We start from the raw sequence: 27731 nt of genomic DNA on the forward strand, positions 1-27731 counted from the left end.
GTGTAGGTGTTTGTGTGTGTGTGTGTGTGTGTGTGTGTGTGTGTGTGTGTGTGTGTGTGTGTGTGTGTGTGTGTGTGTTCAAGGGGTTGGTCTGGCTGTGGGAGCAGTCTGTGTGTTAATGCAAATGCACAGGAGCCACGATGTGTTTGCTCTGTACCCATAATGAAGACAAAAGCACATAGCGAGGCACAGCACAGTTCCTACTGCTCATTAAGCCGTTAATGCAGCATGTGCATGTGTCTTCAGGCCGCTGATTAATAAAGCTGCTTGTTGTTCATTAATATCATCATAATGAACATGCACTGTAGAGCAGGATTGTTAAACTTTTTTTTTTTATGTGTGTGTTTTTTCTCCAGACTCGATTGACCAGCCCACATAGGACCAAACCCCCAGAGTGAGGGGTGGGGGGGCGATCTGATCGTCCATCATCTCGGTGCCGTCACAAGGTGGGCTAACATCCCATATGGTTGGCATGGTAACGGCCTGCTGGGTTTAGGTTGAGCGGTTTGCCAGAGACAGTTTCTTGTTGTTGCCACATTCTTGCAACATCCTCCTGACCTGAACGCAGCGAACAGTGTTTTCTGAAGCAAATGTTTTATGGAGGTGTTTTGTGTTTGAGGTTTTTGGATTTTGTCACCATTTCTAACTAGATGGCAGATGGAATAGTTTTGGAGAAAGAGTGAAGGTGGTGGCGGTAACAAGAGGGAAACAAAGAGGATGATTTTCAGGCAGATGAGAAAATGAAGAGTGGGAAGACAGCAGGGAGACAGGAGGAGAAATCAAATTATTCTTTGTGCTCTACCTGCCACAGAGACTGAAAGAGAGCATTAATCTTTTACCCCTGTCTGCAGGTGACAACACCACACACAAATGTAACCAGACTTAACCAAACCACACTCTCTCTTTCGTTCACGTGCCCTCTTACACGCGCCACTGCGGGCGCTCTGCCGTCGCACAAATGGCAGGAATGATTGTGTGGGGAGTGAGTCTGTAAAAGAAGAGAGGACGGAGAGTCCAGTTGATGGCAGCGGAGATACTGGTTATGAACAGGAAGAAAACTAGGGAGGGTGGGGATGAGGAGAGGCAGGTGGTGTCAGAGTTAAAGTAAAAAAAGTAGAAAGTCCCGTTCACTTTCTGCGTAGATAATGTTAGGTGACTGGCAGTTGGAGTACTTCTTGGATGGGCATGAAACTCTCCTGGTTGAATCATCAGTGCAAAAGTTGAGCAACTGCTTTAGAAAACATCTGGTTCTTTAATAAAAAGTCAAGGGTACAAGCCTGCTCACATGAGACATATAGAGTCTGAACATCCAGTTGTGTGCACCACTTACGGTGGGCTGAACCAGGACATCTCGCTTTGTAAAAACCTGATAATACATTCAGCAGCTTGCTTCATTTTTACTTTTGGAATTTGAGTCAGTTTTGGATGAATTCAGCAACTAGGTGCAGTGTTTTAATCCCAGTTGTAATGATAAGAGGTTTTTAATTTGCCTCGGATCTTGTTCATGCATCTGACTTGCATCCGAAGTAAAAACTATTATTATAAACCATCGTGCTCAACCAAAAGACATGAGGCAGTGGTGGTGTGTGCAACCAGTCATAGTCGAAAGCACAAAAAGGGAGTTCGCAAACCCAAATCAATTAGATATTTTCTTTTTATTTTGTTAAAATTGTCCAATACAAGCGCAGGGGAAAAAGTGCACAGATATTTCGTCGATGCCCTCTTCAGTGTGCAACTGACGTACCAGCCTCCTCTAAATAGCAAAGCTCATTGGTATTGTACTGTATGCAAATCATCCACTAGAGCTGAAACGATTAGTTAACGAATTGATTAGTTAATCAACAGAAAATTAATCAACAACAGTTATGACAATTGATTCATTTAAGTAATTTGTTAAGCAAAAATTGAAAAGATTTTCTAATTCCAGCTTCTAAAATATGAATATTTGCTGGTTTTCTTACTCGTCTATGATAGTAGACAGACTATCTATTCCAAACCATGCAGGGCCTTAAAAGTCAAGACTAAAATTTTAAAATCACTTTTAAAACGGACAGGCAGCTAGTGAAGGGAAGCTTAAATAGGGGTGATATGACCATGCTTTCGTGATTTGGTTTAAAGTCTGGCAGCTGTGTTTTGGACACCATGAAGCTGTGCAATCATGTTTTGGCCAAGGCATGTAAACACGGCATTACAATAATCCAGACAAGAAGTGAGAAAAGCATGAATAATGCTCTGAAGATCATTAAAAGTGATAAAAGATCTAATTCTAGAGATATTTCTCAAGTAGAAGAAACATTACTGAGCTTGCTTTTTAACATGGGACTCGAGAGTGAGGATCTGATCTAAAATAACTCCATGGTTCTTAGCAGTGGGTATAACATGCGCTGGAGTGCCAAGAACAGGCAGAACTTGACCATAAGTGTTCTCAGGGCCTATAATAAGGATTTCCGTTTTGGAGGAAATGAAGCTGAAGAAAATTTTCTGCCATCCGATCCTTAACCGCAGCTAGGCAATTATGCTGGGAAGATAACTTAACTGATTCAGATGGTTTGCAGGACAAGTACAGTTGAGTATCATCTGCGTATCATCTGCTGATAATGTGGCCCAAAGGGAGTAAATAAAGAAAAAATAAAACTGGCCCTAGATCGGAGCCCTGCGGCACCCCATACATAGACAATGCTCGAGAGGAGGTAAAGCCAATGAATTTTCTGTTAGAAACGTATGAAGTGAACCACTGGAGGACAGTCCCAGAGATAGCAACCCATGTTCTCAACCTTTCTATAATAATGCTGTGATCCAACATGTCAAAAGTGCTGCTCTGAGCTCTCAGTAGCCAGAGTGAAGCAGCTGCAGCTCTTGCCATGTCACTCGTCTGAGTTTACATGGCCAGAATAGGTCCGTGTGCCTCTGTTTTGTCAACAGAGATTATGAAAGAGCGGCTGGCTGGCAGGCAGGCGGAAGGCAGGCGGGGGAGGCGACGGCAGGGCTATTTGCATCACCCAGCCTGAGCACACCCGCCCCGCTAACTCTGTCACCTTCCCTCTCCCCCTCCCTCCCACCCACCCTCCCTCCCTATCTACTCCTCCCTTTTGTCGCCTACAACCAGCACCCTGCCCAAACCACTCTGCCTCCATGATCTTGTCCTCCCCCAAAAAGCATGAAAACAGACGCATGTCAAACACACAGGAAATTTGATGCCAGCTCATGCCACAGTTCTGCCATCTCAGCATTTGAGAGATGGTAAATGAACATACTCGTTCAAACACACAGAAGAACGCCTCCATTTATTTTTCTTTTCATTTAATTTTGCAAGATTTTCTGTGTTAACCTGGAAGCCCTCTTGCACACACTGTAGCGGTAAGAGTTTGTATTTTACCCTTAATGAAGTTTTAAAATTGACTGAATCCACTCTGGGGAGTCCCAAGATGTTTCTGATGATTTTTCGACGGGAATCAAGTTGCCTGTGTACAGACTAACTACAACACAGATTAAAGATAGGTCTACATTGTTTTTGTTCTTGCTCATTTTTTCCTATGTCTGCCCCCAGTAACTCTTTCCGACACATTCTTGTTTGTTGCATTGTTTTTTTTCTTTTCTCTTCTGCTGTGACTCACTCTGTCGTGGGAGGTCTGTCGTCTCTCCACTTCTGTGTTCTCTTCCCAAACTGAATTTTTGCTTTCGGTTTTCAGCTGCTGTTCATCCATTTTAATTCTGCTTCCCTAGAGTCTGTTGTTTAGCTCACCAGTGTTCTTGAAGCGCTGCTCATCTCTTTTATTGTGCACACTGAAGTGCTACAATACTACAAAACACACACACACACACACACACACACACACACAGAGGGAAAAAAATTCAAGAAAATAAGCCAAGTTTGAATTGAATAGAAGAAGATATTTTAAAGGTAAACTTTAACATGGGAACAACAAATTTAGAGTTCAGATATTAGAAATCAAATGTAATCTGATTGTCGTAGATGGAATGAATAGTTAATATTAAATGTTATGTGTTAGAATCAGTATAATAAAACATTTTGTGACTATAACAACTGAAAGTCTAACGTGCTGCTAACAACTCCTAGAGGTTACTGTATGTACCATACTGTATGTACAAAAAAAAAACAAATTTCCAATTTTAGTGAGCCTAAAACATAGAATTCATCATGAAGGTTACAGAAGACAAGCTAATGCGTGTGCAAAGTTGATTTTAGCAGAGAGAGAAAAACTCATTGCATGTCTAAAATGAAGATGGTTCATCCTGTGGGGATCATGACTGTGCTTGCAAAATTTCATGGAAATCTGCCCATTGAGCCTCTGGCAGACATGCGCCTCATCAAGTAAATCTGATGGCAGTTTTACATATCAGTCTCATGTCTGAATAAGCACCTGAGTCACTTTTACATAAAAGTCACGATGTCAAACTTACTCATAGTAACATTTCCATAAAACTTCCAACAGAAGTTTGAATTGAATGCCATCAGAGTACGAAAGAAATGGTCACTGTCATAAATGTATCACTTACTTATTATCTAATTTTATTTTCATAATGTCCAGTCATGTCTGAATGAAGCCGTAAGGAACATTTATGTAAAAGACACCTGCATCAGATAAATGATGACAGCAATGTCACATAATCCATGTCTAAAAAAGGAGCTCTAGATGTACATACTGATATTTCTTCTATCTAAGAGGAGAACTTTACTTCAGCTTGGCTTGCAGAAAGGTCAAGAGGTCAACAAGAGAGATTTGGTTTCATCCTTTGTGCACCATGAACATCTACAGCACATTTCATTGAAGTCTAGCCTTTAGTTTTTGAGATATCTTATCATGTAACAAAGCGTTTAGGGAATAGTTTGACCGCTAACGTTTCAGAGTCAGGTCTCTTACTAGTCAACTCTCCATCTCCTGACTGTCCTGTAGCTTGTGAACTTTACTTGGATTGGACTGCATGTTTTCTAGCTCACGAGTTGAACTGTTTACTCTGGTTTCACCATGAAGCCATAAAATCTGTGGATCCTGGTGAGCAGTGCTCCCACTGGGCTGCAGGCTCCAGGGTCACTGGCAGGCTGCTGTCCTGTAGCAGACCCCCAGGTGACGCCACAGCAGTGTTGACCCGAGTGATCCCCCCTTTCACACCCGTCTAACGACCCGGAAAATACGTGGGTCAGCTGTCAGCGTGAAGCCGGCGACCCCTTCAGATGACTCGGGTCAAGATCAGGGTTGAGCACCAGGTCAAACTTTTACCCTGCTTAGTGTGAAAGTTCAGAGCTGCTTACCTGCATGGCTGCACTCACCTGTACGTGTCAGGAGTAGAGTAGTCGGCTGGATGCTAAACTTTTAGTCCTGTTCCTGTTTGTTCCTCTGGCCAAGCCACAAGAAGCCAAGCAGCTGCTGCCTCGTAACTACTCTGATTAACTGCTTCCCACTATTGCCTCTGGCTCTGATTAATGCCTTCGAGCCATCTTCAACCAAAACGATTTAGTCTATAGACTTAAATGAACATGCAGCCGATCAGAAGCAAGTGCAGAGAACATATGGCTTGGGGAACACATTTGTTTCTGTCTAACACTTAGCTGTGGTGTCATGACTGATTCTCTAGTTTTTACATCTCAGTTGTCTTTGAGCTCTGTTAATCATGCTAGGTACACTTCATACACGCTCCCTTAAAGCTCACTTTAAAGGTGAAATGAGGCAATAATCAATATTTTAACAATGGATCACATGACTACTTGTATGTGAAAGGGGTTGCTCATAGTGACAAACCCACAGACGATAATCACACAACTCTCAGTTCCCCTCAGCTGTAAGGAGCTTTTCAGCTTCTTTCAGCTCATTGTTTGGATTTTACAGTTCGGTTTTCTCCGAATTTATCTGTATTACCATTTTTTTCCATTTGATGACATAACAGTTTTATATGTGTAGAGCTAAAAAATTATAACCTGCTAGTCAGTACCCAGACGTCATTTTAAAATGAAAGAAGATTGATATGATTTGAGAGGCATGTATGTGTTTGGGTGAATTAAATTGATTGAAAAGTTGTAGTGGAAAACTGAAAAACATGTAGAAGTTTATTAAAAATAAGTAAGAAAAACAAGTAATTGTTAAAAAATGTTACAAAGATAATTTACTGAACATATCTAGAAATGTATGATCAGAAATGTTGGCATTAGTATGATAGGCTGCAGGATATTGTAAATTTGAAGCTCAATGTTACCTCTTGATGTCAAATATGATTTGTATTCTAAAAACATTTGACACAATAAGTTGTAGCTTCCGCCTACACCTTACTCAGACTGCAGTTATGTGTTATTTCCAACTCTGAGATTTGAGTAACTGCCTTTTTATTGTTCCTTTCCTTTTTTTGTCTAATTGTATCTGTTATTGAAAGCTGACCAAAATTAATTTCAAATTTCTTTTCAACATCAGTATACCATTTTTTTCCACCTCAGCCCAAGCTTTTATCATTTCCAGAGTTTCTATTCAACTGTTATTCATGCTCTAAATCAAAATGTGCATTACCTCAGGTGCAGTAACTTTGTACTTTTTGCTCTACCCTCACATCTCCTGTATCTCACTCTCTCTCCTCTAAATTACCATCTTCATGCCCATCTCTCCTCTCCCTCTTGCTGCCCTCCATGCTGCCATCACCCTCTCCCATTTCCCTCTTTACGCGTCTCATTCCCACTGCCCCCTGCTGCTGTATTGTACCCAACGCAGCCCCGCTGCCTCTCTGCCACCAGGCCCCACTGCCTGTGGCGTGTAATTGACTTTCTCCCTGCACTGGAAAAGCGGGCGGCCCGCGCCAGGCTGGAGGTGACCCATTTCCCTGGGGCCTCCTAATCAACCATTCTCTGGGGCCGCCTCATTCACTCCGCAATTAGAGCAACTCCCCCTTTGAGAACTCCATCAATAGGCTGTCAGGCAGGCGGGCGGGCGGGCTTGATCGGCGTAGAAGCAAAGACGGAGTTTCACTCAAACACTTTGGCTCATTGAGTTCTGAACTCTCCGACTTTGTACCTCCTCCTCTCTGCTTTTTGCCTCCTCGTCTCCCTTGTGGTAGGTTTCATCAGACAACAGCAAGCGGGGTTTTTGTCTAACGATGAGCAGCAGACAGGCACACAAGGAGGCAGACAGGAGGATAGGCGAAAAGAGATGCAGGTAGGCAAGCAGGTAGACAAAGGCAATGAGACAGAAAGACAGACAGTCAGATGGGAGGTACTCAGGGGAGAGATTAAAAGAGAAATTTGAAAGAAACTCAAAGCAGGAGGGATTGAGCAAGAGGATCGGCGTGTCTTCAGAGCATCTCTTGCTTTTAGAGGAAGATTCATGAGTATTCCCTGTTGTTGTCTTGCAAGGGAATACACTTGTGTTTCTCCTGGTCTTCAAGACGAGCATGAAAGCAGCCCTCATATTGATTCTGTCTCAAGAAGAAGATGTCTTCACTGCTCGTTTCAGCCGAATATGATCATGTTGCAAGCTAAGAGTGCACGACTAAAGATTAGAACGTTCTCTATCCAAGAACCAAAAAAAAAAAAAAAAAAAAAGAGAATGCAATCAGACGTTTTGGTGGATTGCTGTGATCCCACAAGAAGGAGCCTGAGATGATGGTGCATAATGATTAAATAACAGGCATCTCTCCCCTGCCGTTGGCCTGATTTGCTATGCAGGAGAGGCAGTGCTCTGGTCAGAGGATAACCATGTAATCAATGGAATGAAAAAACTGCTCCGGCTGTGAAGGTTAAGAGGGGTACTGGAGGCTTTCAGCCCACTCTGTGTGCCGCACATGCATTGAAAACACAAACCAGACAGTCTGAATGTTACATCTCCTCCTCCTCTTCCTCTTCCCTCTCACCTGTTCCCCTTCCCTCCTGTCTTTCTTTGACATGCCGTTATCTCTCTTTCTCTTTCTGCTTGCTCCCTCCCACTGCCCCCGCCTCTTCGCTCTGATTCCCCCCCCCGCTGTATTTTTTCTTCCTCTGCATTTTCTCTGTCTCCCACTATATTTGTGCTCTCTCTCTCTCTCTCTCTCTCTCCCTCTCTCTCTCCCCCCCCCTTCATTTACTTTCCTCTCCTCCCTCCCTCCCTCTATCCATCCTCCCTCCCTCCTACCTTTCCCCAGTGTCAGCCGCTGTCACTGTGGCAAAGAAAGTGACCAATCAGAGCTCACTTCACAGCACCGGCTTCTCCCTCCCGCTCTTATTTCTTCTGCTCCTTTCCTCTTTCCCTTCTCTTCCTCCTCCTCCTCGCCTCCTTTCTTCCCATCTGCCTCTCTTCCCCACAACCTTTATCAGCTCACTTCCTGGAGACGAAATGTGATGCATTATGGGAGACAGACGGCTGTCTAACGGGGTTAGTTGTGCAGCGTGGCTTATCATCAGAGACACTGCTAATCCTGTGTGTGTGTGTGTGTGTGTGTGTATGTGTGTGAGTGAGTGTGTATGTGTGGATGCACCATATGAGCTGATGAACTCATACATGCACAGGGCCACACACACACACACACACACACACACACACACACACACAAACAAACACAACCTCACATGCTTACTCTCATTTTCTCCGAGAAGGAGGAGGAGGAGGCCGACGAGACATGTTTATGTTCGTCAGTCTCTGCCAGGAGAATATGATTTGCATGATATAAGCATATTTTACCCTACTGCGTACTGTTTTGCACTGTATCCACTTTGCCTCTGTGTTTGTTATTTTTGCTGAGTTCAAAAGGACGATTCCCGTGTCTTCACAATTAACTATATAGTAAGAGCTAAAAGGCTAATGGAGACCAAATAATTAATCTCTGCTTGTGTTAAAGCCTTATTTTCACCTGTGTGTTTGTGTTTCTTCTTTTCAGGTGCTGATATGTGTACACGATGAGTGGATTGGGGGAGAACTCCATGGAGCCTCTGAGCTCAGAAAACCGAAAACGCAAACTCTCCACTTGCGACACGCCTGGTCTCGGGTGAGTGCGTGTGTGCGTGTGTGTCTGTCTGTCTGTCTGTCTGATCAGCAGAAGAGAGGGGAAATGAAGGAAAGTGGGCTACTGGGTCAGTGGTTTCTCTAGACCGGGCCATGTGGTTCCTCCATTGGTATATGCAGTTAGTTAGTTTTGGTAAAAGCCCTTTCAAGAACTTTATGATTTAAAAAACAGATGGCTTTTCTTTTCTTTCTTTCTTTTTTATTATTTTTAACCTCAAAACCTTTTTTTAAGAGAGGCCTCCCCAATAAATACAAAACACACAACGTGAAAAGGCCATATTCTACAAAATAGTACAGACAATATTTAAATTAAAGAAATAATCGGACATTTTGGGAAATAAATTTATATGATTTCTCATTTTTGTTCGATCTATATGGTGATTAGCTTAGCTTAGCATAAAGACTGGAAACAAGAGGAAACAGGGGTAAACAGTTAGCCTGGCTCTGTCCGAAAGTAATGAAATCCTCGTACCAGCCCCTCCAAAGCTCACTAATTAACACATTATATCTCGTTTATTTAATTTGTACAAATACCAAAATATAAAACAGACATTGCTTTGGTGCAGTAGATGCAGGAACTTCCTGAAAGTCAATGTGTCCTGTAAAACCTCAACTTGTCACGAGGCTTGTTGTTTCCTGTGCCCAGTTTCCAATATTAGCACTGACTCTAAGGTGTCAATGAGCTTCAACCACAACAAAAGCACCACCAACTTCTCTACTATTTTTTGCTGGACAAACTCATAGAAGACATTGTGCCTAAAAAAGCAATCAGTTTCCCCGCTTTTTCAAACAAACTATATCTACCTTGCAGCCACTCATGCATTTTTTTCAGGTATATAAAGCGGAGTTAGCATTGCTGTAGCTCAACTTTAATCTCTGCACATTGCCCCCTGCAGGTGTGAGAGGAAACGGCGGGAGCAGGAGAGCAAATACATCGAGGAGCTGGCGGAACTGATCTCAGCCAACCTCAGCGACATCGACAGTTTCAATGTCAAACCAGACAAATGTGCCATCCTCAAAGAGACGGTGCGCCAGATCCGCCAGATCAAAGAGCAGGGTGAGTGGACACACTTGTCTGAGATCCTGAAGGCTACTGGAGGCTGCGGAGGAAACATTAGAAAAGGTGTTGGGGAGAGACTGTGCGGGAAGAGACAGCTGGGGGTTAGCACCATTCAGAGCCCAGCCCTCACACACACACACCCACACACACACACACACCCGTGCCTCCTCGGAGCCCAGGTGCAAGGACGAATCAGTCATTCATCTCCCACAAATTTCACAGCCTCAACTGTTTATGTTTGGGAGGAAACATTGGCAGTGCTTTGTGAACCTGTCATTCGCGGGTGTGCATGCATGCATGCGTGTGTGTGTGTGTGTGGCATGCACAGCTGTGTGCTGGCCTCGCCAGGGGCTGTTTAATTGGACGTTTGCAGGTAATCACATGCCCATCCATTCTGCTGAACTGCCAAATTATTAGTTCTGTTACAGCTGCTGTTGTTATAGTTCTGTTCTCTCCATTATGCAGCGGTCATTTCTATAGCAAACAATTCAAAAAGCCTCAGGCTCAGACGCTCGCTTTGCAGATGCACCGTCAGTGCAGAATGGACATTTTTTTAACTCTTAGATCCAGATCTGTGTCAGCTTCAGTTTTTTCCCATTCAAGATGAATTTCTTGAGATCAGGGGGAGAGCCGGTGGGGAATTTTGCTCTTGTGTTTCTGCTCGGCTCAGTCAGTGTCTGCCACCTCGACAGGAAGGGGAAGAGGCTACAGCTGGCCCTGACTGGCTGCTGACAGGTTGCCATAGTTACAGGAAGTGAAGACAGAAATGACACAGGCGTTTAGACTCGTCTCTCGCTTTCTACCTGTTCCTCTTCTCCTGTTGTTCTTTCTGTTCATATTCATTTTGCTCTTTTTTTTTTTTTTATTTACATCAATCAGTTTTCTTTTTCATCTCAGTTGGATTTAATGTACTCTGCTTTTGCGTCTTCCTCCTCTGTCTCCCTGCTTCCCCCCACCTAATGTCTGTATTGCAGCACAATGAGTTGCAGCATCTTCAGGTTTGCTCCCAGCATCTTAAGATATTGAGTGAACTGATGGAGTGCAGCCTCTCTCACACTCTGTTTATGTCTCATTCTCTATCCCCTCCTCTCCCTCTTTCTTTCAGTCCTTCTCTGCCTAACTTCACAGTGCCTGGCTGTAGGCAGCAATGGCTTTTTTTTTTCTTTGTGTCTATCTGTGCCCCTTGGGAGCTAATCAGATAGAATGATTCCTGTAGCTGAGCAGCCCCCACCTCTTTCTCAGACCAAGCCCTGCATTAAAACAACAATCCAAACACCAGACGCTTTTTCCCAGCATCATCTCCGTCCACAGCCGTCTGTCTCACCCCGGTCCTCCCTCTCTCTTTCTCTCTCTCTCTCTCTCTGTATCTATCTCTCTGTCTTCCTTTTCCTCTCTCAGCCCCTCCATTAATTCAGGTGCCTCAGCTCCTGCCCCTGCACCATTACTGCTTCCAGAGCCTCTCTAGCTCTCTCCCGCTCTCTCTCCCTCTCTCTCTCTCTCTCTCTCTCTCTCTCTCTCTCTCTCTCTCTCTCTCTCAGCCCCAGCCTACCAGACAGTCCCTCAGAGTCTGACACTGAATATAAAGCATGAGGACGGCTGCTACCTGCTCCACATGCACCCAGCCCTCTACTCCTCCTGACGGGCTCCTCAGAGAAGCCTGCCTCCGTCCGTCTCCCTCCTCACCTGTAGTTTTGAATCAAAAAAATTTTTTTTTAAAAGTAAAGATTGAGAAACGCTGCCCCCTGCTGGTGCAGCTAGAGTAGTGAATGACGGGCAGTTTCCTCTGGTTTCAGGTATCTTCGCTCTCACCTTGTCTTTCTCCTTTGCTGTTTTTTGCTTCTTTGTAGGCAGCTGGGCTTGAAGTGGCTGTGTTTTCATGTTTTTGTAACGCATTTCCTCTCTTTTCCCTCCCTTTCCGCTCCTACAGGAAAAGCTTCGTCCAGCGATGACGACGTTCAAAAATCAGACGTGTCCTCAACAGGTCAGGGGGTCATCGACAAGGACCATCTGGGGCCGCTCCTGCTGCAGGTGAGTCCAGTGCTCCACCCTTGTCAGACAGATGATGTTTAGTCAAGGTTTGATTGGCCAATTGGCCGGTGGTGACTTCCTGTCGCTGTGCTGCCAGGCTCTGGACGGCTTCCTGTTTGTGGTGAACCGCGAAGGCAGCATCGTGTTCGTGTCGGACAACGTGACGCAGTACCTGCAGTACAAACAGGAGGAGCTCATCAACACCAGCGTGTACAACATTCTCCATGAGGACGACAGGGAGGAGTTCCACAAGAACCTGCCAAAGACCAACAGTGAGAAACACACCCACGCTTACACACACAGACACACTCGGAGCTGCACGTCGGCTCAGAAGTAAACCCTGCTTGACATCTTCCATAGGGCCGAGGTATAAAACAAACTTTGAGAGGTTACAACAACTGTGCGCGCACGTCAGCGTAAACTCACTCACTTATTTATTCATGCTCCTCCGTTCGTAGCTCCTTCTCCCGTTATAATGAGGAGCTCCTGGGAAGCTTGTTCATGTGAATGAGAGCTTTTTTAGAAAGACACACACACACACACACACATACACACACACCTGACAAAACACACATGTGCACAGAAGCACCCACCCACTCGGTGCTAAGCAGGCAGAGCGTAGCGCAGCTGTCAGTCACACTCAGTGGTCCAGACAGTGTAAAACAGGCCTGAGCTCTATTCAGATCCCATGGCAGCCATCTGGAAACTACTTACTGCTGAATAATGCACCTCCACACTTTCCTCTACTTAATTCACTGCATGTTTGCATGTGCACGCGTACAGTATGTGTATGTCTCATTGTGTATATTTACAAGCAAGCGATGTCAGTCATGGGATTGCATTTTTTTTTTTTTCTTTTTTTTTTTTTGAAGATGCTGCATGTGTGTGTCTAAGCTCACGAGTATGTGCACAGAGCACTATTTATAAAGCTGATTAATTATGGATATGTGTGCTCAACTGAACCTGCTACTCGATTAACTCCGCAGTAATGTTCCTAAAGCAGCGGCGGCTCCGACATGTCATTGACACGTTCTCTCACTTATTCCTCCTCTTCCCCTGCACGCTCCTTTCTTCATTCACTCTCTTCATCTTTTAAGACTCATCTTTATCTACTTTTCCTCTGAGCGTCCCCTGTGCCTCTCTCAGCTCACTCCTTCTCAGCCTCATTCATACTTAATATGGCTGCCTACTAAGATGAATATTGTGGTTGTCTGTTTCTCAACCTGCTTCTTTCGGCGCTCCCACCCCTCATTGTGTCTCGCTCTGCTGCTCTGCCCCTTCATTATCTTTTGGACCCATGAATGAAATACGCTCTCGCTGCACATTCCTGTGGGATGACCGCTGACCACGCCAGCTACAGTTAAATACACACACACAAAAACACCCAAGACACACACATATAGTAACAAAAACAGACACACACTCGTGCACAAAACGTGGAGTGAGCTTTTGTTGTCGGCCAGTGTGTTTTTTTGACCCCTCTGTCTTGCCTCGCTGTTGGATAATTGTGTCTGAAGGGAGTTGTCTGCCCCAGTGACTGTGCTATGTTTTCTCTGTGGAGGAGAGAAACCCAAGGCCTTGTTAAATCACCTCTCACTATCAGTTAGCCCCTCCCCACCACTACCATCCTACCCCGACCTCCCTTCCCCTCCCTTCCCTGACATGTCTCGGTCTCCTAAGTCCTCTCTTGTATCCTCCCTGCACCTGCCAGACAGAAACCTCCGGCCAACTCAAGGCCCCGTCAAGGCTTCACACAGACCTTGGAGGACAGTTGGATGTCTCTCTGAAGTTTGCCTCCCTTTTCTCTCTTTTCCTCCCTCTCCCCCCTGTGAAGGTGACCCCGTCTAAATGTGTGTGTGTGTGTGTGTGTGAGCCGTGATGAGGAGTCAGGGCCTAAATGAGGATAGATGGCTGAGTGTCCCTGGCCTCTGCCTGCTGCAAAGCAGACTGAGAGGGAGAGATATTGGAAATCGACACCTTGGCTACATTAATCCTATGGTCCATTTAGCCAGGGATCCAAACAGCAGGAGAGGCTTCTGCTTCTCAATTAAAGAGGGAAAATACATGTTTGCAGTGTGGTTTGTTTGTTTTGTGTGTGTGTGTGTGTGTGTGTGTGTGTGTGTGTGTATCTGTGGCAGGGTAGAGTGTGAGCTGTTTGTGATATTTGATTACAGGCAGTCCCTTCATAGCTGTATGTGGTTTTCAGTCCCAGGAGTTACATGTTCATTCCTTTTTACTCCCAAGCGTAAATTTCTGTCAGCACACGTCCTGATGTGTTTGTTTATGTTTGTTTCCCCCTCAGTAAATGGAGTGTCGTGGGGAAGCGAGGCAGCCCGACAGAAGAGTCACACCTTCACTTGCCGGATGCTGGTCAAGTTTGGCCACGCCCACGGCCCCATGGAGGAGGGGCCAGGAGGGCCACGCTACGAGACCATGCAGTGTTTCGCTCTTACCCAGCCCAAGGCCATGATCGAGGAGGGGGAAGGTACGCTGGCATCGTCTTAAAATCACACACTTTTAGTATAGTATAAGAAGCCATGTTACGATTTTACTGTGTTGAAAAAATACATTTATCTGTGTTTATTGGCAATATTTAAAGTCCCCCTGCACTGAAAAATGTGTTTTTCTTACTTCACTTGGCTGTTTGAGCTGCACTGTGCAGAATATTGTATGTTCAGAGTTTAAGGGCTGTTTTCATATTGCTGAAACGGTGAAATTTTCTCTTTGCTGATCTTAAATCTGAGTTTAAGATGTGTACCTTTGAGCCTGGTTTTATGACATCACAACTAGTTTGGAACCAATTCTTGTCCAATATGGAAAGTGGAAAACCTCCAGTGTACATACTGTACCCTGAGAAGGGGCTTTTCAGTGAAGTAGGAGACATCTGGTGTCCATTAGTTAAACTTTGGAATGAAAGATATTTGCATATTCATAGATTCTGGATTTTTTAATAAGGTAAAACCAGGTAAAAAAAAAATTGGGTTTAAAATACAAAAATTTGGTTGAAAATCCCATCTTCAATTTACTATTTTGCAAAGCAACCACTTTGTAGTAACAATGTTCTGTTTGTTTAGCATCTCATTTGAATTTCCCCCCATTTTTTGCCTCACCCGAAGCATTTTTTAGTTGTTTCCTTCAGCAAGATGGGAATTTTTCATGCGTGGGTTTAATATCAAAGAGAAAAATGCACAAAAAACTACAAGAGGCTCTTCAAATGCAAAATTCACTTCACTACATGTTCAAAAGGTGACAAAACGTGACAAAAAGGTAACTTTATGGTCAGAAGACAAGCACTGCTTCTCTAAAGGCCTGGGTTCAAGAGTGCAAACCTTTACATGTATACGATGTAAAGTTGGTTTAAACGACTCTGCTCCAGGCATTTTTCAGTAAAGATCTATAAAACCCACAATCAATGATCCTTAAGTACAATGCAATGACTATGAAACATTACTGACACCTCTCCTCTCTCACCTGCAGACCTTCAGTCATGTATGATCTGTGTGGCCCGTCGAGTGACAGCCATGGAGAGAACAGAGAGTTTCAATACCCGGCATGAGCTCTCAGGTGAGGAGCTGCAAATCCTGAAAGCTCTCTCTAAACAAACAGATGCTGAAACAATTCATGACATTCATTCTTCAACCATGAATAGGTTTGACTCATCCCTTTTTCTTTTCCTTGTTTCCTTCCCCCTCCAACTCGTCGTCCTTCTGTCCTCCCCGGCAGGTAAACTGATCCAGATCGACCAGAACTCTCTGAGAGCGTCGATGCGTCCGGGCTGGGAGGATTTGTTGAGGCGTTGCATTCAGATGTTCCTTCAGCACAGTGACGGGCAACCCTGGTCGCACAAACGCCACTACCATGAGGGTGGGTCACACAAAAACACACACACACACACACACCTGGAATCAGCCGCAGAAGTACTTTGAACTTCAACGTCAATTCATCTTGTTTAGCTCTCTTATATCCACAATTTAAGAGCTGCAAAATCATCAGGATGTGACTGTATTTAATTAACTGTTTACTCATTTGTGTATTCAGCCTTCTCTTTTACGATGTTGTGTTCCTATTATAGTTATGAAGGAATATTGTCTGACTCAGATTATTTGTTTTTAATTTGTTGGTACTACTTAGCTTGGTGAGGCCTCCCATCGGAAAGAAAAACTGGTTAAACTCACTGGTTAAATGCATAAACACATTTACACACCTCATGCATTACTATTTAAATATTGATCTCATGAATACAAATGCCTGAGCACTACATTGATCCTCATTGTAATCACTGATTTGGCTCCAACAGAAAAGCAGTGATTGATGACCTCCTTTATCAGATAAGTGTTTAATTGTGTTAATCCGTCGTTTTATCTGTCTGCGCAGCCTTTCTGCAGGGTCATGCTGAGACGCCCCTGTACCGCTTCTCTCTGTCCGACGGCACCCCAGTCACAGCCCAGACCAAGAGCAAACTGTACCGTCATCCTATGAGCAACGAGCCGCAAGGCTTCATCTCCACTCACCTACTTCAGAGGTCAGAAACTGAAAATACACACACTCCTTTCAAACACAGCAAAGGATGTGTCATTTACTGTATTGACTAAAAAAAGCACTTCCAGCGTATCTATGCGAGGCAGCCAAGGCATTCATGCCACACGAATAGCTGAAGTAGCAGCTGAAGTAGCTTTTATACACTGACATCCTGTGAACAGTGAGAAGACTCCACGTAGGAACTGGTATTTCAGTTGCATTTATTTCAAGCTTCTACAGTCTGAGAGAGGTTATTGTGGGGGATTCAGCATTTTCAAGGTTTTTGCGTTTTTCAGACTTGTTTTTTTTTTTTCCCTCTCCTTCCACACAGGGAACCAAACGGTTACCGCTCAGCTCAGGGTGCCAACATGATGCCTAACACTATGAGACAACAGGGCATGGGAGGACCCAACTCAAATGCCCAAATGAACATGAACACCGGTGGAGGGATGGGCATGGGGGGCATGGGCGGCATGAACAGGGGCTTTGGCATGAACGAGCAGGGCCACATGGGTCACATGGGTCCGATGGGAGGCAGCTCTATGTACGGAGGGAGCGGTGGAGGAGGAAGTGGAGGCATGGGCAACCGCATGATGCAGATGAATCAGATGGGGCAGATGAATCAAGTGGGGCATATGAATCAGATGGGTCCCATGAATCACCCGGGCCAAGGCATGCAGCAGCATCCACAGCAGCCCCCGTTTCAGAGCAGCGGTGGGTTTGGGCTAAGTGGCTTGAACAGTCCTTCCGGAAGCCCCCGAATGGGCGGTCCCCAGCCAGGTCTCCTGATGTCACCCCGTAACCGAGGGAGCCCAAAGATGGGAGCCAACCAGTTCTCACCTGGAGGTATGTCGATCATTTTTCAGTAATTAGGCATCAGTGTCATCTATGAATTGATTGACTTCTTTGTTTGATTGGGTTTTATGAGATTTTTTTCTATTCCAGGCATACATTCTCCCATGAGTGGCATTGGCAGTGGTGGAGGAGGCGGGGGGAGCACTACCACCTACTCCAGCAGCTCCCTAAATGCCCTACAAGCCATCAGTGAAGGAGTAGGGAGCTCCCTCCCCTCCACCCTAACATCCCCGTCGCCAGCTCACAAACCAGACAGCTCTCCCAGCATCCACTCCTCCTCCTCTTCCTCTCAGCCCAGTCAGCCAGCCAAACCAGGCCAAGAAGGCTCAAAAAGCCCAGTGGGAGGCTTAGGGCCTGGGTCCAGCGACCATCACCACCCCATGCACCATCACCACCATCATCAGCATCCTCAGGCTGAGAGTTCTGGAGACCGGCCAGACAGCCAGGCAGCTACAGCAACTAAAGAGTCTGGAGAGGGAAGCAATGAGGCGGGGGTGGCGAGCACTGAACCCCCTCGGAGGGTGCCAGACGGTAAGGGGCATAAGAAGTTGCTACAGTTGCTGACTTCACCAACTGAGGAGCTGGGAATCGGCGGCAGCGGGCCAACAGGGCCCCCCATACCACCCCCGCCAACCAGCAGCAGCACTCCTGCAGGCTCAGAGAGTAAGGACCCACCGGGAGGCATGACTAGCCCCTCATCTACTGGCGTCTCCTCCTCCTCTTCAGCCAGTGCCAATCCAGGCCAGGCGAGCGGGCCAGGGGGCGTGTCAACATCAATATCATCAGCCCACTACACAGGCTCGCTGCAAGAAAAGCACAAGATCCTCCACAAGCTTCTTCAAAATGGCAATACCCCAGATGAGGTAGCTAAGATCACAGCTGAGGCTACAGGAAAGGTGTCACTGGGGGGCCAGGAGGGCGCTGAGGTTGGAACAGGAGGATCAGGGGCCGGGAGCGGACCTGGGTCGATCACAGAGCCGAAGCAAGAGCAGCATAGCCCCAAGAAGGAGAAGACCCATGCCCTCCTCCACTACCTCCTCAACAAGGATGATTCCAAAGAGCCAGTGGATGTCAAGCCCAAGCTCGAAGAGCTAGATGGGAAGGGACCCCCAGGGGCCGCTGGCGGCCCTCCACGTAGTGCCCCCGGATCTGGGCCTGCCCCTGCACCTGAACATCCTGAGAGCAAGATCAAGTCAGAGCCACCTGATGATGTAAGATTGCTTTTTGTTTTATGAATAATTGAATTACTGCAGTTATTCTATTGTTATTTCCTGACTTTTAGCGTACCATTGCAGTATACATCTGGACAAAGACAACTGAACTTTCCGTTCGGTCTTGCCTCTGACTTAACTTATTATGATCTGGATGAATGTGAATCTTCATAGACATTTACGTGATGACTAATTTCGGTTATTTTCATGTTCAGTTGCACAACCTAGAGTCTATCCTGGGAGATCTGAGGGGTTCAAGCTCTGACTTTTACACGGATCCGGCTGGAGGTGGAGGGGCAAATGACACAGGAAACAAACCCCAGGGTTGCCTTGACGACAGCCTGCAGGGTAAGTGGTTCAAGAGCCAAAGCTTATAAGAAGTGACAGTTACATGCAAGGCAAGTGTTGTGACATCATATGTGATGATATCAATATAAAATACCAGTGAAACCACATCTGGCATCATCATATGCTGTCTGAGTTTTGTTTCAGGTCGTCAGATTCATTCCTGGTCTTCATATATAAGATATACTTTATATAAAACATATCTTACCCTTCAAAAAGAAGCCTCAGTATTTTATGATCTTCTTTCCATAGCTTGGCAAGTCTAATCCTCTCTTAAGAGGAGTTTTATGCTTGATAGTAAAAACTGTTTGACTGTATGTTTCCTACATCAAAACAGTAATAAATTCTACAAAACAATGTGCATTTACTTTACATGCTCACTCTCTGAATAAATGATGATTTATAAGACCACACTGGTGAGGATGAGGAACAGGGTGGATGAGTTCAGTAGCACAGTGTAAAATAAACAAGTGTAAATAGACATGCATTACAAAAGTAATGTTTATTGTCTGTGGTTGGTACCTGTGACGGTACTATTGTGAAATTGGTTATTACACAATACATGCTGTTTATACAGACTGAAAAATATTACTGTCGTCAAAATGTTACTTTTGTGCATATCATCCACCCACAATCTAATGCAAAACAAACATTGTTCTAACTATTTTTAAGGAAGACAGATAAGAATTTGAATTTACAAGAATTGAATTTATACTTTTTGTGTACAGGGAGTCCAGGTATGGGTCCGGGACCTCGGGGGCCCTTCCAGAGGGCCATGTCCTTGGACGGAAAGCCTCCTGGTGGGCCTGGAGGGGCAGGAAGACGCCCCATGCTTATCAAGCAGGAGAACATGATGGGCAGCCCAGATGGCTATCCGGGAAACATGGGTGTGTGTTTAAGTTACCCAACATTTATTTTCTTCACCTTTCTCTGCCCCCCTCCCCTCACTGTTATTAGGGTATTTGTCCCTCAATTTAGGTCTTTTACTATATTTAGTTATCTGATAACCTTTAAACTTAAAGACACACATCTAAGGATGCTAAATGTTGACGACCAAGACTGGGCCACACTGCTCTCCTTTAACACCTGTACAATACTGATATATGCACATCTCATGTTTATTTATTACTAGGACCGATGAATAGGGGGATGGTTCCCCAGAGGTCTCCTATGGGGGGTTCAGGGGACTGGGGCATGCCCCGCTCCAGTGCCAGCCCAGTGGGTTCAGCAGGACACCCCTCCATGATGCGCCCAGGCATGGAGTACAACAATGGCAAGGGCATGATGGCAGGACCCATGGTCAGCCGCTCCAACAGTGTACCGGGCACCAGGTCTATGCTGCAGCAACAGCTCATGGATATGGGTATGTTTGTCAAACTAGTCGCCAGTTGGACTTTTAATTAATACTAGCACAGCTATGTGAGGATATGTATCAAAAAGCTGGGAGAAATGTAAAAATATAGGAAAACAATGTACACACCGATCCAAATTGCTTTTTTTGTCATCTTTGGTGAATTCATCCCGAGTCAGTTTTGAATTCTTAGTGGCATCTAGCGGAATAGACTTGGCAGAAATGGAATATAATATTCATAAGTATGCTAGATGCCACTAAATCCTACACACTGGTCCTTTAAGGCATCTGACATGATGTTACATACTGTATTTTGACTTATATGTGCTGTATGATCCTTGTCCATTACATGCTTAAAAGATCCTAACCTGTAGCTTCTGACTGCCCAGACAGTCTGTGTGCATGCGTATGAATTAAATATGTATTGTCATTGTGGTTTAGGTGGCTCTGGTGACATGGGTATGGGTATGAGCCCCTTCAGCCAGCAGGGCCAGCCCAATCAGTCCCCCTCCTGGCCGGACTCTATGATGGGGATGGAGGGCAACAGGTCAGTGCTAAATTCCTTATTGTTCTTCTTCATTCTTAATAAGCTGCAATGAGCTGAGTAAGCAGTTTATCCTCAACTTCATGGTGGGTGTCTGTGTGTGTTGTAGACGCCCGTTTGGCAACACTTTGGATGATCTTCTGGTGCCTCCCACCACCAGTGAGGGTCAGAGTGACGAGCGGGCGCTCCTGGACCAGCTGGACTCTCTGCTGAATAATACAGATGGCATCGCGCTGGAGGAGATAGACCGAGCTCTGGGCATCCCAGACCTCGTCAGCCAGGTAGATCCTAAGAAAAGATTAGAAAAGATGGATAAACAATGGACTTACTACTAGAAGTAATGTAACAAAAGAACAGTCTGCATGTCATGACTCATAAGTGTGCTTTAAATTAATCTTTGCATTAGATATCTCAGTCATGACTCAGAGTGTTCAGGCTGTTCTTTCACTGAAGAGAGATAGATGAGCCCACAGGGATCCGTCTGTGCTGCTTAGAAAAAGACAATTACTGAGCCAATGAATTGGAAACAAATCAATAAGATGAAGAAGTTTGACAACCTTCTCTTTTTGTCCTTTTGTCGTGTCTGCTCCAGAACCAGGGAGGAGAGCAGCAGATGGAACCTTTCGCGGGGCAGGACTCGTCCATGGTGCTGGACCAGAAGCCTCTCTACGGACAAGGCTATCCCGGACCCCCTGCCATGCCTATGCAGTCTGGCTATGGAGGGAACCCCATGCAGGGACAGCCCCAACAAGGGGGGTTTGGGCCCATGCTCTCTCAGATGGGCCAAGGCGGCAGCTTCCCTGGTATGGGTGGCATGGGGGGCATGGGTCACCCCCGTGCCAACATGATGAGACCCAGGATGATGAGTGCCAACAAGCCCATGAGGCTCCAGCTGCAACAGAGGCTGCAGGGACAGCAGGTATGAATCACATCTAACCATGTTGTATGTGGTGTGTTCACACTAGAAAAATGATAAAATGAAGTGTACTTATTAACGTCAACACGCATATTAGTTTTGGTGATGTTGTACCACAACGTAATGCAGCTGGACACGAACAAATAGAAACTTGGAAACATTTCACTCACTATTAAAAGCTTTTTGAGTTGCGGCTTCGGTCTATATTTGATGATTGATGACTCATGTATTGCATAACTTTATTCCTTTCAAAAATGCTGCAGTCTGTGCTGTAGATTTCTTGTTTTCTAAATGCCAAAATAAGGCACCATCAATGATAGCACATAGTTTATAATTTATCTGTAAATAAGTATGTAAGTAATTTGCTCTTTTCATTCCTCAGTTCATGAATCAGACGCGGCAGGGCATGGGCATGAAGATGGAGAACCCGGGAGGCAACCCTGGCATGAGGCCCGGCATGCAGCCCGGCATGGCAGGACAGGTAGATAACAAAAACCTTTTTGGTTGTATTTCATAGATAAATCACTGTTATACTGATGTTCTAATGGGAGACTAAATGTAACAGAGTTTGTTTTAATATTAGAGTCAGAATCAAATTTGCCAAGTAAGTTCACAGAGTTTGACTCCAGTTGTCGGTAGCAACTTAGAAAGCATGCATGCTTGAAGGGAGAAGTTTGAATAAGCTGTGGCCCAGGTGTGAGTGGTCTGCAAATACCTCCCACTTCCTGACTCAAAGCAGCCCATGAGGGTGACCCCGTCTTAATCTTTTCAGCAGACCTTATTGTCTGTTGTAGTCTGCTCTTTTCTTGTTTGGTAGCTGATTTAAACCAGATTGTGATGGACGTACTGAGAACAGATTGACTGCCATGTAGAACTGAATCAACAGATCCTGTGGTTTCCTTAGCTACTGAAGGAAGTACTTCATCTGCCGGGCCTTTTTAAGAGTCTATTCTGCAGTTACTTCAGGTCCCGGGAGATTGTAGATCCCAGACATCTGAAGGTTTCCATGGTCAACACAGTCTTGTTGAGTATGGTTAAAGGAATGAAGCTATGTCCTCCTGGAATCCACGGTGAACTCCACAGTTTTAAGTTTTTGTTCAAGTGTTTAAGTTATTATGACAGAAACCCAGTTGTCTCTATGCAGACGGATGAGGCTGATTGTGGACATGTCATCTGTTAACCTCAGTTTGGGGTCCCCAGTGATGCAGTCTTAGTGTGAATGTATTGTTGGTGTAAAATTTTAATGTGTTGATCTAGTTTAAGTGTTCTTTTTTTATCTTCTCATAGGCTGTATTGCAAGATCAACTTTCAATTGATACAACATTCCTCAGCTTTGATTCAGATTTTAAATAAAAGCCTCTATTTGCGTATCACACTGTATCCACATCACCCACTCATTTTTAACATGATGTATTTTATAAGGTATATGTTTATGAAAGCTCCAAATATATTCATACCAGAAATATTGTCACATAATAGCCCTTCTCAAAAAACAAACACAAACCGATTTATACGTTTGATTTTCGCAGCCGGGCTTCCTCAATGCTCAGATGATGGCTCAGCGCAGCAGGGAGATGGTCACCATGCAGATGAGGAGACAGCGCATGATGATGCTGATGCAACAGCAGCAGCAGCAGGCGGCCGCGGCTGCTGCTGCAGCGGCAGGAGGATTCAGTCCCCCTCCGAACGTCACAGCTCCCGGTGGCATGGACAACCCTATGGGAGGGCCAAACATGGGCCAGCCAGGCCCCCAGCAGTTCAGCTATGGAGGGAGTTATGGTGAGTTTACTGACGCCCAACAGAATACTGCTGCTCCCTGGTGGTGAGTCTATGCACTGCAGGGTTTGGGCTGTAGTTAAACGTTTGACATGTAAAAAGGAAGATTGGTAGATGTATTTATGATTAAGAAAAACAAAACTTGTCAGAAGGCTGTCCATGTACATCTCCCTTGTCTCTGTTTTTTTATAGTCAGACCAAATATTGTTATTGAAGGGATAGTAAGTATCAGAACACACCCCCAGGCAACCGGATCGTCATCTATCTTTATATATCACTATGTATCAGTTATCTTTTATCTGTTGTCTATGGATGGAGGTGTAAGCTGAGGCTGGATGTTTTATCTCCACAGGCATGGGCCAGCAGGGAGACCCCTCATTTGGCCCATCAGGCGGCAGTCCTCCTAACGCCATGATGCCAGGCCGCATGGGGCCTCAGAACCCCATGATGCAACAGCACCCACAGGGCGGTCCCATGTACCAGGGCGCAGATATGAAAGGCTGGTCGCAAGGGGGCATGGCACGCAACAGGTTTGTGCTATAAACTAACACGTTGTAGCGTGTAGCTCGAGTTTTTCTCTTGATGAATGTGCACAATTGAACACTGTCCTCTCCCTCACCAGTTCGTACCCTCAGCAGCAGTTTGGACAACAGGGACCTCCAGGGCAGCAACAGTTTGGGCAGCAGGGGAATCCAGGCCAGTATGGGGGCATGATGATGAATGGGGGCATGCCGGCCAGCGGAGGAGGAGGTCACATGGGCCAGATGGGAGGGCAAATGGGCATGAATCCAATGGTGATGGGACGCATGCCTATGGGGCCTGATCAGGTAGGTGCAGAGGGTCGGAACGTCTCATTCTGGGTACAAATAAAGCTTTGATTAATGTTTTTTGCACTTTTCTTCCTCACACTTTTTTCCTTTTGCTCACCTTAATCTAGAAATATTGCTGAACATCGTGACAGAAGCATTTGTCTCACTGTGATCTCCGCTCAGAGATAGGACATGGCTGCAGCACTGGAGTGTGTGGAGGACCCATCGGTGTGTGTCTGCGTGTAGTGCTGCACTCCCACCAGACGGGGGAGTGAACTTCCTTTTGGACTCACGGCCAGTAATGGCAGTCTGGCAACCTGAGGAAAACAGACAGACTGTCACATACATACATGGAGACACACAGCGTTTATAAAAATCAGAAACACTGTGACACATTTACACATAAATCAAGACAGATAGACAGTTCTGTGATTCCTCTCGTAGACTGTAGTTTAATATTCCTCTCTTTCTGAGCGGTGTGTGTGTGTGTGTGTGTGTGTGTGTGCCTCTGTAAACACACACACCACTTGCTGTGGACCAAACAGTGAAGGTGGACAGACGCTTGAGTAGATCACAGACTTGAACATGGGACGGACGTGTGAAGACATCCTCTCCTTTGTCGAATGTACCATGAAGCTGTGTTCAGATTTAAAATGTCTTGTTTCTGAACTACGTGGGATTTTTATCCGCCATCTCTCTGCTGCTCCTGGAGGATCTCTGCATACAGTAAACACGGTTCTAGATGACGAGCCATCAGATTGTGACACTCAGATGAATGTCATTAAGCAGTAGCACATTGTTTCGCCCTCCAGGACGCCGCGGGGGCTAAAGTACGACTGAATTACTTGTTGGCTGATTGCACTTTAAGGAAAGGCCAACATCAAAAGGATTGTGGCAATATAGAGGCCTTTATCCAAGAATTAATGCATAGCAGCAGACATTTACTGTTTATTTTTTTGTGTGTGTGTGTGTGTGTGTGTGTGTGTGTGTGGGTGTGTGTTCTCCAAGTTTTCCTCTCTGAGAAATGGGGGCTGTTGATTGGAAATGGGTAACCTTGATGATCTTTGTTCTAAAGCGGGAACCAGTAGAAAGGCAGCAAGCACATATTTTAAACCAACACTCTCGTCTACAGTGTACCGATTTATTATAAGAAGAGAAATGTACCGTTTTTAAGTCATTTTAAAGTCACTCTTGAAACAAACAGACTTCTATCAATGTTCAAAAATTCCACTTATATTTATACGGATTCACGAGGTGATCATTTTATCATTTCAGAGGTAATTTTTAAATCAAAATGTTGCAGATATTTTGGTTACCTAACACCGATTTACAGTGTTACAAGTGAAGAAATAAAATTGATCGCCAGATATGAAATTGATGTCTGTATTAGCGTACACTTTTAAGAAAAAGTGTGCGTGAGATTTCAGTGTAGGTGTGCAGATTTCTAGCAATAATCCTTCCTCCTGGTTTTCCTCTGAGGACAAAGCTGAAGCATCATTTACTCAAAGCGACGGTACTGCAGTATTAGACATGATGTCTTGTTTGGAGCTTCTTCTTCTTTTTTTTTTTCTTTTTTTCTTTTGTCTGTGAATATGAATTGTAAATACGCTTCAAATGTACTATATATAAATATATATAAGCTTTTGTAGGTCACATACTGTTTTTGCACAGATTGTAAGGCTTGATATTTAAAAGTGTAATTTTCTTATTCCGTCATAGGTCAGTTTTTATTTTCAATACTTTAACCATTGGTTGGAAAGGAAGGGCCTCTTTTTTTTTGTAAGCAGTACGTGTAGATTTTCTGTCATACTGCCACTTTCATTCTCTCAGAAAGCACTTTTTTAATTTGTGATCTTCAAATCATGAATTTCTCCTTATTTTCTGAGAACATAGTCTTAGCTAAAGAGGTGCTAGTAAGTAAACATGTAATTTTTTAAAAAATAAATTATTTTTCTTTCGACAAATAAAGGAGGAAAAAAAAAAAGAACATAAAATATGCCTATACAAAAAGAGTTGACACATGATTGTGTTTGGCTTCTAGGGGCCCAGATGTCTTACCAGTATGTGGGTTGATATTTTCTGAACTGAACCTCATGCTTCCATGTGTGACTGTAAGTTTCTCTCCTGAGATTTCTGTGCTTTGGGTTTTTGCTGATTTGATCCTTCAGCTAAGATCGTTCAGCCTCAGATATGAGACTTTAGAAATCAATCCCACTGTATAACTGTCCATGAGTCTTTTTTTTTTTTTTTTTTGGTTTATTAACAGATGTTTAATCTTGCTGGAAGCAACTCAAGCAGTTTGAATCCCTAATTGCCTGTCATTCTTTAGACAGGTGACTTTTGTTTTCTTGACATTTGCCTTTATTTTTTGTCTTATTTCCTGTGAAGCTTTTGTTGAGAAATCTACCTTTGAAGACATGCTCAATCCAAAGATTTTTGTTTGTCATTCTGCAGTGCTTAGAAACAGTTCCTGACGTAGATCGTGCAAGTACTCATGTGTGCTTTTACTGTTGCACATAACCTATAATATACATTGAACTAAATATGTTTAATTGCATATATTATATTCCCATCTGTATGACATAGAGTAGAAATGAGTCTGGTTCTGCTGAGGTGGTTTGAGTTTTGTTTGTGATTGTTTCTTCCTTTCTGTAGAACTTATGGCCAGTTGAATTGTGGTGCTACAAACGCTTATTTCACAAGAGATTGTTAAGATTTTCTAAGCTGGAAAGAAGGATTCTTGATTGATGTCATAATGTCTCAGAATAATAGCTCGGAGTTGGGTTTTTTGTTTTTTTTTTTGTCTCCCCCAGTCTCAATGAAGAATATACAAAAAAAAATGTCTGTGCTTTGCTTTAAAGGAAAGAAAAGAGAAAACACATCTGGGAAACATACTGTCATTATTACAGGATGTAAAATACTATTTCTTTTTTTTTCTTACCTTGTTTCTTGATGTTAATATCGATGTAAATACAAATTTATATTTAAACATTACAATGTCTCTGCTGTCTTTGTGCATGTGTGTAAAGTTTCATTTTGTACATTTCAGTCTGTCAGAATCAAATCACACTTGTGTAGCACCAAGGGCCGCAACTGATGATTGTTTTCATTATTTATTGATATGTAGATTATTTTTTATTAACTGATTAGTTGTTTGGTCTATAAAATGTCAGTAAAATGGAGAAAAATATCGATCACTGTTTCCCAAAGTCCAAGGTAACGTCCTTGAATATCTTGTTTTGTCCCGACCAACAGTCCAAAACCCAAAGACTTCAGCTAAAGAAACTAGGAAATATTAAGAATCTGGAACCAGAAAAGTTTGGCTTTTTTTTTTCCTTAAAGAATG

General features: G+C 44.3%; 1 protein-coding gene across 4 annotated transcripts in view; it reads left to right on the top strand.

The window, feature by feature from the left end:
- Nucleotides 1-27369, top strand: part of LOC121895885 (nuclear receptor coactivator 3-like) — a 69058-nt gene extending 41689 nt beyond the window's left edge. The window contains exons 2-23 of one of the 4 annotated variants that reach the window (XM_042409410.1): nt 357-446; nt 8848-8955; nt 9869-10029; nt 11960-12060; nt 12158-12332; nt 14363-14545; nt 15538-15624; nt 15784-15924; nt 16435-16582; nt 16910-17424; nt 17524-18644; nt 18860-18992; nt 19718-19876; nt 20122-20352; nt 20782-20887; nt 20994-21165; nt 21477-21803; nt 22183-22281; nt 23330-23579; nt 23929-24106; nt 24199-24403; nt 24514-27369. In XM_042409410.1, coding sequence (XP_042265344.1) covers nt 8867-8955; nt 9869-10029; nt 11960-12060; nt 12158-12332; nt 14363-14545; nt 15538-15624; nt 15784-15924; nt 16435-16582; nt 16910-17424; nt 17524-18644; nt 18860-18992; nt 19718-19876; nt 20122-20352; nt 20782-20887; nt 20994-21165; nt 21477-21803; nt 22183-22281; nt 23330-23579; nt 23929-24106; nt 24199-24403; nt 24514-24525 — 4593 coding nt within the window. In that variant the 5' untranslated portion in view covers nt 357-446; nt 8848-8866 and the 3' untranslated portion in view covers nt 24526-27369. The other 3 variants (XM_042409412.1, XM_042409413.1, XM_042409414.1) reach the window with 3 other exon arrangements.
- Nucleotides 27370-27731: the final 362 nt, after the last annotated feature.

Source organism: Thunnus maccoyii, chromosome 4 (genome assembly GCF_910596095.1).
Source record: "Thunnus maccoyii chromosome 4, fThuMac1.1, whole genome shotgun sequence".
Lineage (NCBI taxonomy): Eukaryota > Metazoa > Chordata > Actinopteri > Scombriformes > Scombridae > Thunnus > Thunnus maccoyii.